At 42.9% G+C, this 15,347-nt stretch overlaps 1 protein-coding gene across 1 annotated transcript in view; it reads right to left on the bottom strand.

Moving 5' to 3' along the window:
* LOC128426192 (myosin-13) overlaps positions 1-10,905 on the bottom strand; it is a 67,062-nt gene extending 56,157 nt beyond the window's left edge. Inside the window, exons 1-4 of the mRNA XM_053413060.1 lie at positions 10,756-10,905; positions 6,849-7,016; positions 4,583-4,762; positions 415-498 (exon numbers count right to left, since the gene is read on the bottom strand). Of these exons, the coding sequence (XP_053269035.1) occupies positions 415-498; positions 4,583-4,762; positions 6,849-7,016; positions 10,756-10,905 (582 nt within the window). The remainder of the gene's footprint in view (positions 1-414; positions 499-4,582; positions 4,763-6,848; positions 7,017-10,755) is intronic.
* Between the last annotated feature and the right edge of the window lie 4,442 nt (positions 10,906-15,347).

A 15,347-nucleotide genomic window follows, 5' to 3' on the forward strand; every position in this document is an offset into this window, starting at 1 on the left:
CAGTTAGCAGCATTAGATAAATCTACTCTACTTATTTCCATGACGGGGGGGATGACCCAAGGAAGAACCCATTAAAGTTTAGATCAGATCAGGATGAGGGGGTGGATTTATTTTTTTTACACATTGCAAAGACATTTTCCCTGATTCCTTGATTTCAGAGAATACTTAATGGATCTTAAAGAAAATAAATCTGGTGCAATTTGGTGCAGATCCAAATAAAAATCCAGATCTAGTGAACTTAAAGGTGGTGTCATAGGGGTACTGTTGGGCCTCGGGGGAGGTTTGTACTCTATTGAGCCCCTTCTTGTTAATTGATAATGGATTAAACAACTGTTTTTAACATTAACATTAACATAAATATAAATCACGACTACTACAAATGTTATTGCTGAGCAGTGAAGCTGCCGTCTTTACCTGCTCCTGACAATCAGCGTGCTGCTTCTTACTCTCCGTGAGCTCTTTCACCAGCAAACTTATCTTAATCTCCCTCCTCTGCATCTGAAACACATGAATGGCGTTATGATATAAGAATGTTGGACCACGTTTCTTCCGTTGCGAAACAGAAATGCTCTTTTTTTTTTATGGTATTTTGACAGGACGTTAAGAAATATCTTGTTAGGGAGACGGGAACTTTGGTCACTGTTTACATAATTAGAGATAACATTTTTCAGGTCTGGCTTCATAATTGTGTGTGAGTGAACGCTGGTGGTGGTGGTGGGCGGGTGACGCTATGTGCTGGAGAAACGGTTGTTTATACATCTCTTGAGTTTACAGTTCTTTGGACAATCGCTTGTGTTTGTCTGTTTCCTTGGTGACCTTCCCTAATTACCCACTTCAGTTCCGTCGCAAATGTGTGTGTGTGTGTGTGTGTGTGTGTGTGTGTCTGATTTCTCTCAAGTTTGGGGACGTGTCGAGACTTTTTCAGTGCACTTCAGTGTAATTTGCCCTGAACACGTTTTTACTGTGCACATCTGCTGCTGACATGGTATCCACTTTTGATTTATATATAGACAACAGTCCTTCATGCTGACTTGAGTAAAAAAAAAAAGAGAAAAAAAGAAGCTCTCTCTCTTTCTCTCCATCCCTCTCCACCTCCAGCCCGTCCTGCATGATCCAGGGATTGTTTTGAGCAGAGTTGAGGGCTCGTTTGTAACTGTCCGGGGGGATTGATGGAGTTAACTTGGCTCTTTGACCTCTCACCCCTGGCTGTCCGCGGCCAGGCTCCCAGGCACACTAAACCTGAGCTACAGCGAGGAGGACAACAACCGACAAAAAGAAAAGAAAGCACTGCATAAACACGGCCATGCATGCAGCAGCTGAATCCCGAATGTAGACAGAGGTGTACAGGTACCCTGGGCAGGAGTCACACAGGTTGGGTTTTACATTCCATAGATATCAGATGGAACAGAATGCATTATTTGCACACAGAAAAAAATGACCAGAGCATATATTCATGTTTCTAAACTTACCAACAGAACAATACCCACTTCCTGCCATTTTTTTTTTTAAACCTTGCCGTCATTTATCTTTGAGTGTGTGTCTGTGAGAGAGTAAGTGTGTGCACGTGAATTCCCAACCTGAACTTGTGATAGGCAGAATGGCTGTGGATAAACACAGGAGGATGTCGTGTCAAAACAGACAACTTGTCAAAACGACACGCTAACTAGGTCAATCACAAAGTTTAAGAAGAAACTTTGGAGTGGAGCTTTGGTTTATGCATATCTCTGCGTGCATGTCTACGTGGGAGTGTGTGTGTGATAAGCTCCTGAACGAATCTGCAGGAGGGGACCTCCAATATCGAAGGTATTTTTAAATCAATGAGCTCTTAAGTGTATCTCAGTCTTATGTGTTCGCACACACACGCACACACAACACTCAGTGCAGATAGAATCCCTACTGACAGGCAATGACAAGATAAAGAGAGAGAGAGAGCGGGAAAAAAAGAGAGGTGGGGGTACGGGGACGACATGGGTGGGGGGGGGAAATAATATTTGAACAGTGGGGGGTGGGGAGTGGTGATAGGGGTTGGGGGGGGATGAAAGGGAGAAGTGGCAAGGCAAGAAAAGAAATGAGCAATAAGTGAGATCAAGAGAGAAAGTGCGGAGAGAGAGAGAGAGAAAAATCAGTAAGCCATTCTGACGGTTGTAAAGCATTGTGAGCAGGGCCGATGTTTGTCCGAGTCCAACCTTGAAGGCTTCAACAACCTCCCTCGGTTCTGCTTGAGTTCCACTGTACCGCTCCTTCTCTCTCCTTTTCATTCTTGTTTGCTTTCTCCATCCCGATCGCCCCCCCCCCCATGCTCCTTTTGTCCGTTTCAAATAACACGCAATTTTAATTCCTTTATCCAAACGCGCTTTAAAGAATAACTATGAGGACATACTTTTTTTTTCTAAACTGAAGTCCAACTGTGCCAGCTCGAGCCACAATGTGCCGCAGTGTTAACAATAAAGAAAAAGGACTGGACATCGCACACTGAAGCCACATCCAGACCTTTGTGACACGCAACATTTGAAGCGTAACAAGCCTTCTATTCTATAACAGAATACTTCCAGTAAAAATTTCACACGTAGCTTTATGAATTAAGACGTGTTAATCCAAGCCCAAAGCACATGAGTCCAGTCAGCTCAAGTCAGACCAGTGCTTCCATTCCTCATCCACTATCCCCGTCTGCTTCCCAGTATTCTCACCGGATAAGATTTTTCCTTTTTAAAGCGAGTGGACGACTCATTCTCTAAAGAAAAGTCGAGCCGGCTCCCCATTCTCCCGAGCAAAGAAGCCTAAGTGAGTGGGAGAGAGAGTAAATCGGCAGAGTACATTTCAGATGAACGAGGGAGTGTTGACAGTATTTGTTCAGCTGTGCTAATGTTAGGACATTTAGAGCTGGAGAGGAAAATACTTAACACAAAGTTCTCTCAGTTTCACTTACATTCAAGTGGAAGCAGACACACACACACACACACACACACCCTCGCTCTCTTCTTTTCCACACACCTACCAGCATGCAATAATGGCTTGAAGTGTGGATGAGTGAATGCATGGAGGAGTGTGTCTGTGTGAGTGTGAGTGTGAGAGTGTTTCAGAGAGCGTGTAATAGATCTGAAAAAGCCGGTTTGGTGCATAAAGCAGGGACGAATGTGGGCCAAAGAAAAAAGGACTTGAAGTCTTCATGGGTCCAGCAGAACCATGGTACCTGAGACCCAACATGGGACCCTTTTGGATTCAGATGCACGTTTTATGAAGTCAGTCTGGTCCAGGGCACGGTCCCATTCTATTACCCAGGGTCCCGGCTGTGTTTAAGATTGTGTGTAATAACCAAGCGGCCCCAGCTTTGTGAGACACTAGTGATGAAAGCCAAGTTTGCATGTGTGTCTTTGCTTGTCCTCACTCTGTCCTGTACTGTGCTAAAGATATAAGTGCACACACACACTTGTGCACGCACACAGTGTAGTACCATTAAATCATATGCATTGCACAGTATTTGAAAGTGGCTTCTCCAATAAGGCATGTGTTGAAGCAATGAAATCTCAATATGCACTCTTTACCTTCATCCTGCAGGATTATAACTCAATTATTGTTCCCTCCTCCATAGTGAATTACAAAAAGGTCAATAATGGCCTTTAAAAAATATTTGTTCAAAATAGTATATTTCACCGGAGTCAATATGCTGACATGAGCTGCAGAGCATTTCGTCTTTTTAGAAGTGTATTCTAGAAACTGGGTGACAGCCGTAACAATAGCTTCAGTGAGAGCAGACAAATCCTGACCCTAACCCCAACACTATTCTGAAACTGAGTATTGTTAGTGAAGGGGGCTTGCCAGTGAAAAGGACTGAACCTTGTGTTCAGCTTCCCTTTTAATTTTTTACTACACATCCGAGCCCTTGAAATTCACCAGTGCAAAGTATCTTTCTGACCAGAGTAATTGAAGGTTAAACACAAACCAGGAAGCATTACCATATGCTTTTTTTACATTATTTAAAAAAGGGCTGAGCAATACAAAGGTCTGAGAGTCAATCCGGCACACAAATATGTCATATTTGAGTTTAAGTGCAGTGGTAACGGAAAAGAAAAATCTGCTTTTAGCAGAGTAATCCAAATTTTTTGTCGTTGCTCTTTGTCGAAAAAAAATGGTCTGTTTTTAATAAGCTCTAAATATCAGAACATCCCATTTCCCATTATCTAAAACCTTATTATCAGCACCATTGTAGAAATAGACAATGCGTGGCAGAGTGAATATTACATTTGAAAATTGAATATTTAAATGAATCCCTCACCTGTGTGACCTTCTCTTATCAGAACCATTGTGGGAAAAGACAATGCATTACATTAAAGTGAATATTATATTTCATCTCCATCCTGTGGAACCACAGCCATTTTCCCCGACGTGACATTGTCCACTTCGTGTAGAGAACGTTCCTTGACCTTGTTGGCGAAATGAAATCACTGATAATGCGTCAATGTCAACAACACGCGGCCAACAACAGGGAAGTCAAATGCACTTGTCTCCGAGTAATTGTTAGAAGAAAATTACAAGAATTCAGGATTATAATTTGAATGAAGTCCTTAAGGTTCAAATCGATTACCTTCTTTTCAGCGGTGCGATGAACATTAGTGAGTTCCTGCTGAAGACGCTCTACCTCTTTGTTGCACTGATGCAACTGCTCCTGGTTCTGCTCTCTCTGCTGTCTTTCCGTGTTCAGGATGCTTGTGGTCTGGTCCAGGGTCTGGCCGATGTCCCTCAGCATGCACTCGCTCGTTTGTAACTGGGCAGAGATGGGGAGGACAGGAAGAGAAATGAAGAGTAAGGTCGGTGCATCTGCATGTTTATGGTGAGAACCAAAGGGACCGGCAGGCTGAGAGCTTCAAAGGGGGCTGAGGAGGAGAGGATCACCACCAGAAGAATGGGGTTCTAGCAAGAGAAGGAGATTCAAGTATAATTTAGGGATGTTTGCTGCCACTCCGTCTCCATAGCAGTGAAAGGGAACATCGTAAAGGCTTTGTGCCAGATTGGGGAACCCTACAGTTAATGCATTGATTCAGGACCAATAAAACTGCTTGACTACTCGTCATAAAGACGTAGGACACTAACGTTCGAGTGGGGCAGTGCTCAGAGAGAGCTGTGTTCCTGTTCCTATCTTCCGACTTAGACCAAATATAAATAAATACAACACTCTTTAAAGTGTAACATCACTCTGTAAAGATGTCTGTAGAAGGCAGAAATGTGGTATGAAGTAGAGGGCTTCTCGTCTCCGGAGTTTCCTGATGCCAAGATCACGGTCCTCCCGACCGGTTTGAAAAGCATTGAAGCAATGGCAGCCTGTGTTGAAACTGCCAGGGCTGAAGCTCCAGTGCCTGAGGAGCACTGTGGTCCTGAGCCATTTGGACTGCTGGTACAGTTCATAGATGAAACCCTGGAGGTGAGAAGCCCTCAACACTTCTGTTGCAACAGTGCCTGTGAGAGACAGAATACACATTTCTGTATCTGTATGAATATCATGATAGAGACAGCAAGCAATGGCAAAGCAAGATCCAAGACAGAGGTGTTTTGAGCTGCGTTCAACCCATAAATGCACAAACTACTTTTATATAAATTTGATAATAACTGTGATATAAAAAGCAGCATTAATGTATTTCCTTATACAAATGTCAAACAATTTAGTTCATAGCTCAAAAAACACATTTAACTGCGCAGTACATCTTTAATTAACATGGTTGCTTGTACCAAAAAGCATTTCTTTAATTCTCACTCTATGTTTTGCTTGACTACTGCACCTTATGTACACAATCATGGAATCCTGTACATTTTTGCAATGTTTACTAAGACCTGTGGCACTGCAGGTATGCAAAATGAGCCCTAGAATATCAGTAATGTGAGGAAATACCATTTTTGAAATGACTTCATTAAAATTGCTGCCATCTCCTGAATACACCAATTATTTCAGAAAGGTGAGGCAATTAAGTTGGTGTTACAAAACTCAGGGCACAGAGTCAACACAGAAGAGGGTGTTGGGAGGTTTCCCTAAGTCAAAAAACTAATATTCTTTTATGTTGAATGCACTTCATTTAGTTGGCTGACAAGCACCGGCACCGCTGCAGCACTCGAAGCAGATGAATGACTTGTTTTGGTCAAGGACACAGTAAATGGGTTAATTTAAGACTAAAACACACGGCTGCCACTCGACTTTACGAGATACCTAGAGGGGTGAGAGGAGGTGGTGGAAAAGAAGGGAAAGAATACAGCAAGAGAGTGACGGAGAGAGGAAGAAAGAGAGAATTTTAAAGAAGAGAAGGAAAGGACAACGAGAGAAACCTAAGGGCCATTCCATTCATCATGTGTATGACTCCTTAATGTTCCCATTTATTACCACTGGTTCTCGTTTGGGTGAAGGCGAGACCGGACTAGAGAGATGGGCGAGAAACAGAAAAACAGAAAGAAAGAAAGGACTGATCTAAAAGAGAAATAATGGAGGAAAATAATAAAGAAACAAAATCATATTTAACCCCTCCTCCACTCCGGCTCTCTCTCTTGGCTAAGTGATATTCACATGAACATGGTTCTTTATTGTACAATGAGCCAACCCTCTGCGGAGCTAAGATGGTGGCGATGAGTTATTAAATATGGAGAGAGGGCAAGAGAGGGAAGGCGGAGAAGGAGGGGAAGAAGGATGGATCATTAACTGTGAAGGAAGTAAAAAGTGAGGATAATTCCCTGATGTACCTGACTGGATTTGATAGAGAAGGTTGCCTAGTTCTGTTCCTTATTTAAGAAGAGCTCACTGCGTGTGTGTGTGTGTGTGTGTGTGTGTGTGTGTGTGTGTGTGTGTGTGTGTGCATGCGGGTGTTACCTACTTTGCTCTGCAGCGAGGTCACGGTTTCTTGGAGCTGCACGCTGTCGTGGACCAGCTGTTGTGTGTGTTTCTCCTTCACAGCCAAGGTTCTTGTCAGAGAGTCCTGTGTGGCTCGCAAAGCAAGCACATCCTGGTTCAGGTGCCTCACACGCTCATCTCTTCCTTTCATCTAAAACACACACACACAAAAGAACCATCTGTTTATATACATACACGGTACGTACCAAAAACACAGCATACACCACTGATGCATTTACCTTCCTTCAGCAGGGCTCTTGACTGGGCCTGTACTGATGCATCGGACCGATTTTCCCCTCCGTGCATCAGCACATAATTTGGCATTTAACATTTTGTATTTCAAATTTCATATTATAAGAAGTGCTAAATTCTTGCACCTCTCTGCTTTCTGGCCTGGGCAAGAAATGCTGCAGAGAGAAAGCTGTTTTGTCGGCCTCGTACCCGTCACAACCAGTTACAGCACAGTTTCTTGGAGACACCATGCTTTTTATTTTAAATTTAAATTCAGAACATCCACGCTCCCACAGTAAAAAGCACCATTCTGCCTTGATTTAGCTGAATGTTTGCTATTTTATCATATCTGAGCCATTCTTAGCGAAAGGCATAAGGTCTTTCACAAAGGATTGACCTGACACAGGAAAAACTATTACATACATATAAATATAAAAGCTACAACAAAACTAACAGAGTTACTGAACATAAATGTGTGATTAAATTAGTGATACTCACCCCAAACATGAACAAATGTGTGTGTACTGTATGTGTGTGTGTATGGGGGGGGGGCTGCGGTTCAGGACCCTTTGCTAAATTAAAGCCCCAATTCATTAGAGTGTGTTGAATGAGCCCTGTGTTAGATTAGCGAGGCCCAGCAGACAGTCATCATACATGACAACGTATACTCAGAAAAACAATACACGGATACACACTTTCGTACATGCAATCACACATCCATATACATTTTCAGACACAGAAAGATCACACGCTGTTATAGGGAAATACAATGTGCACTCAAAATGTTAATGTTAATGAAACCTAACCCCAACCAGTAAATACATCATCCGACATATAGAGACTTTCCTGCAGTCGTGTACATTTCGGCTAATGGATGGTAACAATTATCAGCGAAGCGGTAGCCAGTATTGGAACGGTAAATTAAAACTATTCCTTTATCTGGATATTCCACCAATATTAGTGTGACTATTGGGAAATAAAAGAAGTTTTACAAAACTGAGACAATAATGTGTAATTTTCAGTGCTTCAGGCGAGTGGGTTCAACGCATTGAGTAAGTGGGCAAATGTTCATCTTTTTATGCTAAGCCATCTATATTGCAGGAGAGATTTCAGATGAAAAACAATTATGGAGCAAAGGAGCAGATTTGGAATATTATTACAGTCAACTTTTAACAAAGTTAAAGCAATCAAATTTACCGTTTTTTTTTACTGTACTTACTTAGGTCAATTCATGCTATATATAACTATATACTGCATATAAAACAATATTTTTGGGGCAAAACACATTAAATAAGGTATATCCACATATTACATAAAAACATTGCTTGGACGGCTGTGGCTGAGGGGTAGAGCGGTCGTCCTCCAACCTGAAGGTTGGCAGTTCGATCCCCAGTCTTCCCAATCTGCATGCCGAAGTGTCCTTGGGCAAGATGCTGATCTCTGAATTGCCCCTCATAGAACAACAAAGTGCTGCTAATAGATACACTGTATGAATGAATGGGTGAATATAAAACTCTACTGTAAAGAGCTTTGAGTGGTCATCAAGACTAGAAAAGCTCTATATAAATACAAACCATTTACCATTTATACAGCTTTACACATATACTTGAGAATGTTGCATTTAATTTTTTTGTGAATTGACCATCACCTCCTCTAAGGTATAATGGTTTCATCTGCCTGTCTGTCTTTTATTAGCAGGTTTATGCAAACTCTATTTGACGGATTACCAGAGAACTTGATGGAATGATGCGGTGTGGGTCATGGAATTGGCCCTTAGATTGCAGATTGACTGTATTTATGGGGACCATTGAGCCTTGGTGGAGGTATGCCCTCGACTGAGTGCCATTTCCGGTACAATAATGACATCTCTATGATTCCAAGTCAGTCATATCGACCCGGCAGCTAGTTAAAGATCACAATGTCTGTGAAAAATCTCTCCGACAGCCCAAGGTCTTCATGGCAAGGACTTAGAGAACTCAATAATATTGTTACGTAATTAATACGTAACAGATTTTCCTGCTTTTCAAATCTGCCACCCTCAGAGATGATTAAAAGTTCCCATGCGGTCTGTGTGAAGTCTTAATTCTCCGGCAGGGGAGCGTAGGACCTTAGCTGGAAGTCCGGAAGAAAGAATATCAGATTTGAGATTTTATTTCAAATGAGTGCTTAAGCCTCGGACTTTCATATTAGTAAAGCCCCTATTGAGAGAGAAACCTCAATCTGATCAAGTCTCATTACTTTGGCAATCAAAGTTTCGCCCCCGGGGTCCTCCTCTCAACTCCTGCTCGCCTCTGCCTCCTCCTTCTATTCCTTCCCTCATCTCTCCTCTTTTCTCCTCTCCTCCCAGCCATCATGTGTTCTCGCAACGGAGACGGAGGAGAAAGAGAGAGCGGCTTGCACAAATCCTTGATTGGCCAAAGTCTATCCTCCATCTCGGATTACGAATAGAAGTGGAACATTTGAGGACAAAGAAATGAGATGGGAGGAGGGGAAGAGACAGGGAGGAGGGAGAAAAAAGAGAGAGGGAGTGTAAGAGAGAGAGAGAGAGTTGCAGAGTTATAGGCACACAGAGAGAGTATAGGTAATATAATTGAATTAAAAAGATGGAGCGGGGCCATTTCCACGCAGGTGGGAGTGTGGAGTGAGAAAGAGCAGGCGAGATATTAACTTCTAATAAAAGAGAGATTAGAAAGTGGCTAGGAGGACTGCTGTCTTTACCTATGGGAGTGACAGCCCCCACATAACCTTTCGCTGCAATATGCACACCGATATTGGCAACCATATTCCGAGCGCGGCCCCGCACAGGCCCGACAAATACATATACACAGGCGTTCATACGTGTACCTGTGTCTGTGCAGAATCCAGAATTTACAAATATGATATACTGTATATGCAGAAACGTGTGACGTCTGAGGGAGAATGACGGCAATGCATTATCAGCTCTCATCCAGCGATCCAACAGGCGGCAGCCATCAGATAATGAAGACGCAGCTCTTTGGGAAGCTGCTGCTGCTATACAGACAATTAATTAACTAATTGGTCTAACGAGCTCGTTAATGCCAACGCTTTTTTGGCAGCCGGCGTGAATACATTACCGAGGCTAATTCAATTAAACAGGTGCAGATTTCACAGCTGCCTCTCTCGCGGGTACACACACACAAACTCACACACAAATCCTACAGGTGTTGTGTAGATGTTCGCTCCATTTGACTCTGATGTCTTTCTCCGCGAAACCTTGGCATGCGATCAAAAGCATAATGATATGCAGATCAAGCTGTGTGTGCTGATGTGCGTGTGCGTGTGTTGGCGCCTTTGAGTCGGAAGTACAGCTCAATAAGCTCTAACGCCACTGGCGAGCTCTCTGAAGAGTTGAAAGAGTGGGAAATAAGTGGAAGGGAAAACTGGTTGTCCTTCAATAGCCCGGTTACATGGACAAACAGCCAACATCCGGCAAGAGCATATCAAAATTGCCTGGGTTCTTTCCTGACCCATTCAGCCACCTTCCACTAATGATAATCCATCCTGTAGCTTCTGCATAATCCTGCCAACTAAAGACAAACAAACACAGACGAAAACACAACCTCCTTGACAGCTATAAAATGTGTTATATGTGTTTACAATCATATGTTCTTGCATGTTTTTTACACTTGTGATCTCACCTTCTGTTTCACACCCTCCAGCTCTTGGGTGAGCTGGTTGACCCGCGCCTCCCTCTCCACCAGTCTCCTCTCAAACGAGGCCCCGAGCTCGCTCCTCAAAGACTCCATGTTGGCCTCGGCCTGGAACACAGTGAGCAGCAGTTCACTCATTCATCGCCATAGACCGCAGCTCAAGTGGCGTCATGTTCAGCCGGCTTCGGAAGCAATGTTGCAAGGAATTATCAGGATAAATGAGAGAATAACGTGCATAGGCAGAAAAATATCCTTTTGAAGCAGAGATGCAGATAGTGTAAACAAATAAGGAAGGACACACATGTGCACACTAACAAACATACACACACATTGCAGAGAGGGACTTCTGATGACACAGGTCTTATCTGAAGGTGATGGGCTTGTTATTCTGATGCATTACCCCGTTGTGTGTATGTGTGTGTGTGTGTGTGTGTGTGTGTGTGTGTGTTTGTGTGTGTGTGTGTGTGTGTGTGTGTGTGCGTGCGTGGTGATCGGTGGGTTTGGTTTGTTATGGCTGCGCCTCCATAAGCAGACCAAAGTGCTGAGGTCGGTGGTTAGCTAAACTCCCATGGAGCTGATACCACTGATTAATTTCCTCCATCTTCATCGCCCCCACCCCTTTCTTTCCCATCCCCCCCAGCACATTCGGCTACTACTGAATATTAAATCAGCCCCCCCTACCCCCTTTTTTTAATTTCCAGATAACCGCAGTTCATTTTTCTCCAAGTGTCATATAGCCATGACATGGTATAGCAGCCTATATATTAGGCGCGGCTGATGTGAGTTATTGTTATTGTTATCGTATTTCCATTTACTGCCTGTGTGTCCTACTGTACACGATGCACGGCTAAATCATTACCTGCACGTGGTGTAAATATCCGATAACACCATTAGTAATTTGCAGTGAAATCTCCCATCACGACAATTAGACATGCTCATGTTTCTGTGTTCAGGAGCCAAAGCACACCGACACCAAAAGTCCGCGCTTCACCAAAGCATAAATATCGACCGCCGTTGTCCGGTGTGTTAATAATGAAGAATTAGTGTGATTATTTACATGTGGGCCAGGGAAACGGGGCAGAGAGGTGAATGTGTCCTGCTGTAGCTGTTTGTTCTCTTGTGATTTGGAAATGGCCGTTGTGATATGTTAGATAATTGCTTTGTCTTATAATTCAGATTCATCATATTGTATTACTGCTTGTGCCGTATTTCTCACCTATTAACGGCTAATGTTAGCATATCTCTGCTTCAGAACATCTCACGCCAGTATGAGCACTCCACGTCATTGTCATTCCTGAATACATATAGCCCTTTTAGTTCTCTGTCGTTCAGATACAGTACCGTTGCGGTGAAACGCGAATCACTCAATGTTCAATCACTACCTGCTGATCCTTGACGACTGATATCAATATCGGTTTTGCAGACGGTGCAGAATGTGCGGCGAGGACGTCTGGATATGCAGAGTTTCTGCAGGCCATGACATCGGATCATCATTTCAATTACAGCTTTGGCTGTTATAATTAATACTGTGAATGCTGTGAAAAGTCCCATTGAACAATCTGAGACACACCTACAATATCCCCCTACTGGCAAGTTTCAATGACTGGTTAGAAGAGAGTTGGCTTTAAAATACATAATGTAACATTAAGCAACCATAAACTTAACTCTCTAGTCGCAAAACAGTAAAAGTGTCTCATTTAAAGGCTTGTTGAGGCTACAATAAATAGGGCTATCAAAAATTATATTTGATAATTTGTTTATTATAGTTGTAATTGTTATGTTATATATAAATGTGGGCGGTTTGTCCCTGAGTGTGTAAGAGGCTCAGCAAATCTAAGATAATATATGTGCATTAATAAAACAAATGAAGTAAATAAAATAAAATTACTCAATAGTTACTTTCCATAGTACCTACACCTCATTTCATGCAGTAAATGCAGTAAAATTCAGTTACCTTTCAAAGTAACTAAAGTAGTAACTGTAACAAAAGGATCTGACGTCATGGTGTTGGAGCCTGTTACCACAGGACGCCTCCACACGTCTTGTGCAGTCCTCGACGGGTCGGAGCTGGTTTGGCAACGCGGGTGGGGACCGACACCATATTAGGCAGGTGGTCCTAATGGCGTGGCTGATTGGTGTATCTATATTAACATTAACATGTGCACACGTGTGGAAACAAACACGCAGACAGACGCGCACCACGGGTGTCATCACTCAATGTCCCGGCTACAAATGAAATCTCATTCCCTCTAACAATCCGAGAGGCCCACTCTGAAATACCTCTCTCCCTCCTGCCTCCCCCACTCCCTCCCTCTTGATCTCCACTAAATCACACCCTGGTTTTTTTCTCGTCTTCTCCAGTCTGCACACCTGTTAAATAAATTTATGGAGAAAACACATGCTGAGCAGGAACAATCACACACGTGACCCCTGATGTGCGCTCATTTGTGTTTTTGTCAGCGCAATCAAATATTTATTTATCCCTACATTTGCACGCTGGTTGACACTTTGCCATCCCTCCACTGAGCTGTGTCTCGTATCCAGACGTGTAACAACAACAGCTGCTCTCTGCCTTTTCTCCCCTTGCATTGTTGTGTCTTCCTATCATCATATTACTCCACATCACCTGCTTGCATAGCCTGGAACCTTGCCCAGGAAACTGGGGAAGTGGGAAGTGATTTGGAAAAATGAGGGCAATAAAAAAAAAGTACAGGGATGAATGAGGAAATGTGATATAAGGTAATATGCTAACCCAATCAGCTGGCTGCTGTTTGCCGACAGTATAATCAACATATCGGCCTAATGTCATTACTGCTATATGAGAAATAATATTGCGTGAAATGATATTGCGCAGCGCGTGCATGGTCGTGTGTTGCACGCATGAGTGAGCTCCCTGGTCCAAATGTATGTATTTTCCTACCACTCTCCTGGCAGAGTGGACCTTCACACACGAGGTGGCAAAAGACGCACTGCAAAACAATATGTCCTTATTCCTGTAAGACTTCCTCCTTCCTTATAATGGAGAAGTGAAGTGGGAAATAGAAAATTCCTTTAAGATGAGATTTCACTTGATAAGGATGATTCATCCATTGATTACTTGACGATTCATATTGATCTGGTAAAAAAAAATAAAAAAATGTTATATTTCCCTTCAGACAATTCTCATTTGTTTTATGATAGAAAATAAAACTAGATTTACTTTGAAGGGATACTGTTTACAACTGCATATTCAGGCACACACACAAATGGGCCTATGGCTCTGACACAAGAGGATATTAGTTAGTGTGTGGCTTCCATATCCTGAATGCATGAGGCCATTGATGGCCTCTGTTGATGGACAATGGCGTGAAGCCATCACTCAAGTTATGGAGCTTTAATTGGAGACAGCATAAAACGATAAACCAAGAAACATGCATGGCTGAACAGCCCAATGTAAACCATTAATCATAGCACAGGCAAAGACAAGTGGCTGCCACATACACACAGCACGCACGCACACGCACACACACAAGAGGGTGCACACCGCTGCAGAAGCACACACATGCTGCCCTAGCACCACACACCTTGCACTTGGGTGCATATTTGCACACATGCACACACATGCACACACATGCACACACATGCACATACTAGGGCACACACGTACACAGTGAGAATGGCAGAGACAAGCGTCCCAGTCACATATTCTCATGATAGATGACCCATTTAACTTTGATTTCTGAGAGAAATGAGCTCGCCAGTGATACGGGGTTAACACACAGACACACACACACGCACAAACACACACACAGTTACTGACTCATTCATAATATACATGGGTACTATGCATGGGCTACATACATGAACTCACAGTGTACATTTAGTTTATATGTAAATAACAGCTTGCATTATTTTGTAGACACATTCATGCCCTCTCTCTCCCTTTTTCTCCCCCACACTTTCCCTCTCACACACACACACACACACACACACACACACACACACACACACACACACACACACACACACACACACGCACACACACATACAACACATACACACACAGAGATGTAGGTACCCACATGCAAGCACACAGAGCCACTTATTTGCATGAGAAGGGTTTTAATATGGGGATGATTTGTGATGTAAGCAATCAGAAGTGAAGTACTTCATCAGTATCTGTGTCTAACCCACCTCTCCCCCACTGGCCATAAATACAAATCCATGTGCACACACCCATACTCACACACACACACACACCTGCTTGTAAAAAATCTGTGCTATCCCACACAGGAGAGAATAAATCAGGAGAAGAAAAAGTTGGCATGAAGGCAAAACCGTTAATAATACAAACGCACGCAAATATGCCACCGCACATATCACACCCTGCACAAATATGCTGGATAAAAAAACTTGCAAATGACATATGATATGTCTTGGGAAAGTTGGAGTCTATGCTGCCCACTTCAGATCGGTGTGGTGAACAACTCATGGTGTTGCCCGTATTCATTTGACATATATTACTGCGGGTGTGCCCTGACTGACTTATAGTGTTTTCAAAACATGACTTAAACCTTTTTATACTAATAAATCAGCCTTGA

Source organism: Pleuronectes platessa, chromosome 20 (genome assembly GCF_947347685.1).
Source record: "Pleuronectes platessa chromosome 20, fPlePla1.1, whole genome shotgun sequence".
Taxonomy (NCBI): domain Eukaryota; kingdom Metazoa; phylum Chordata; class Actinopteri; order Pleuronectiformes; family Pleuronectidae; genus Pleuronectes; species Pleuronectes platessa.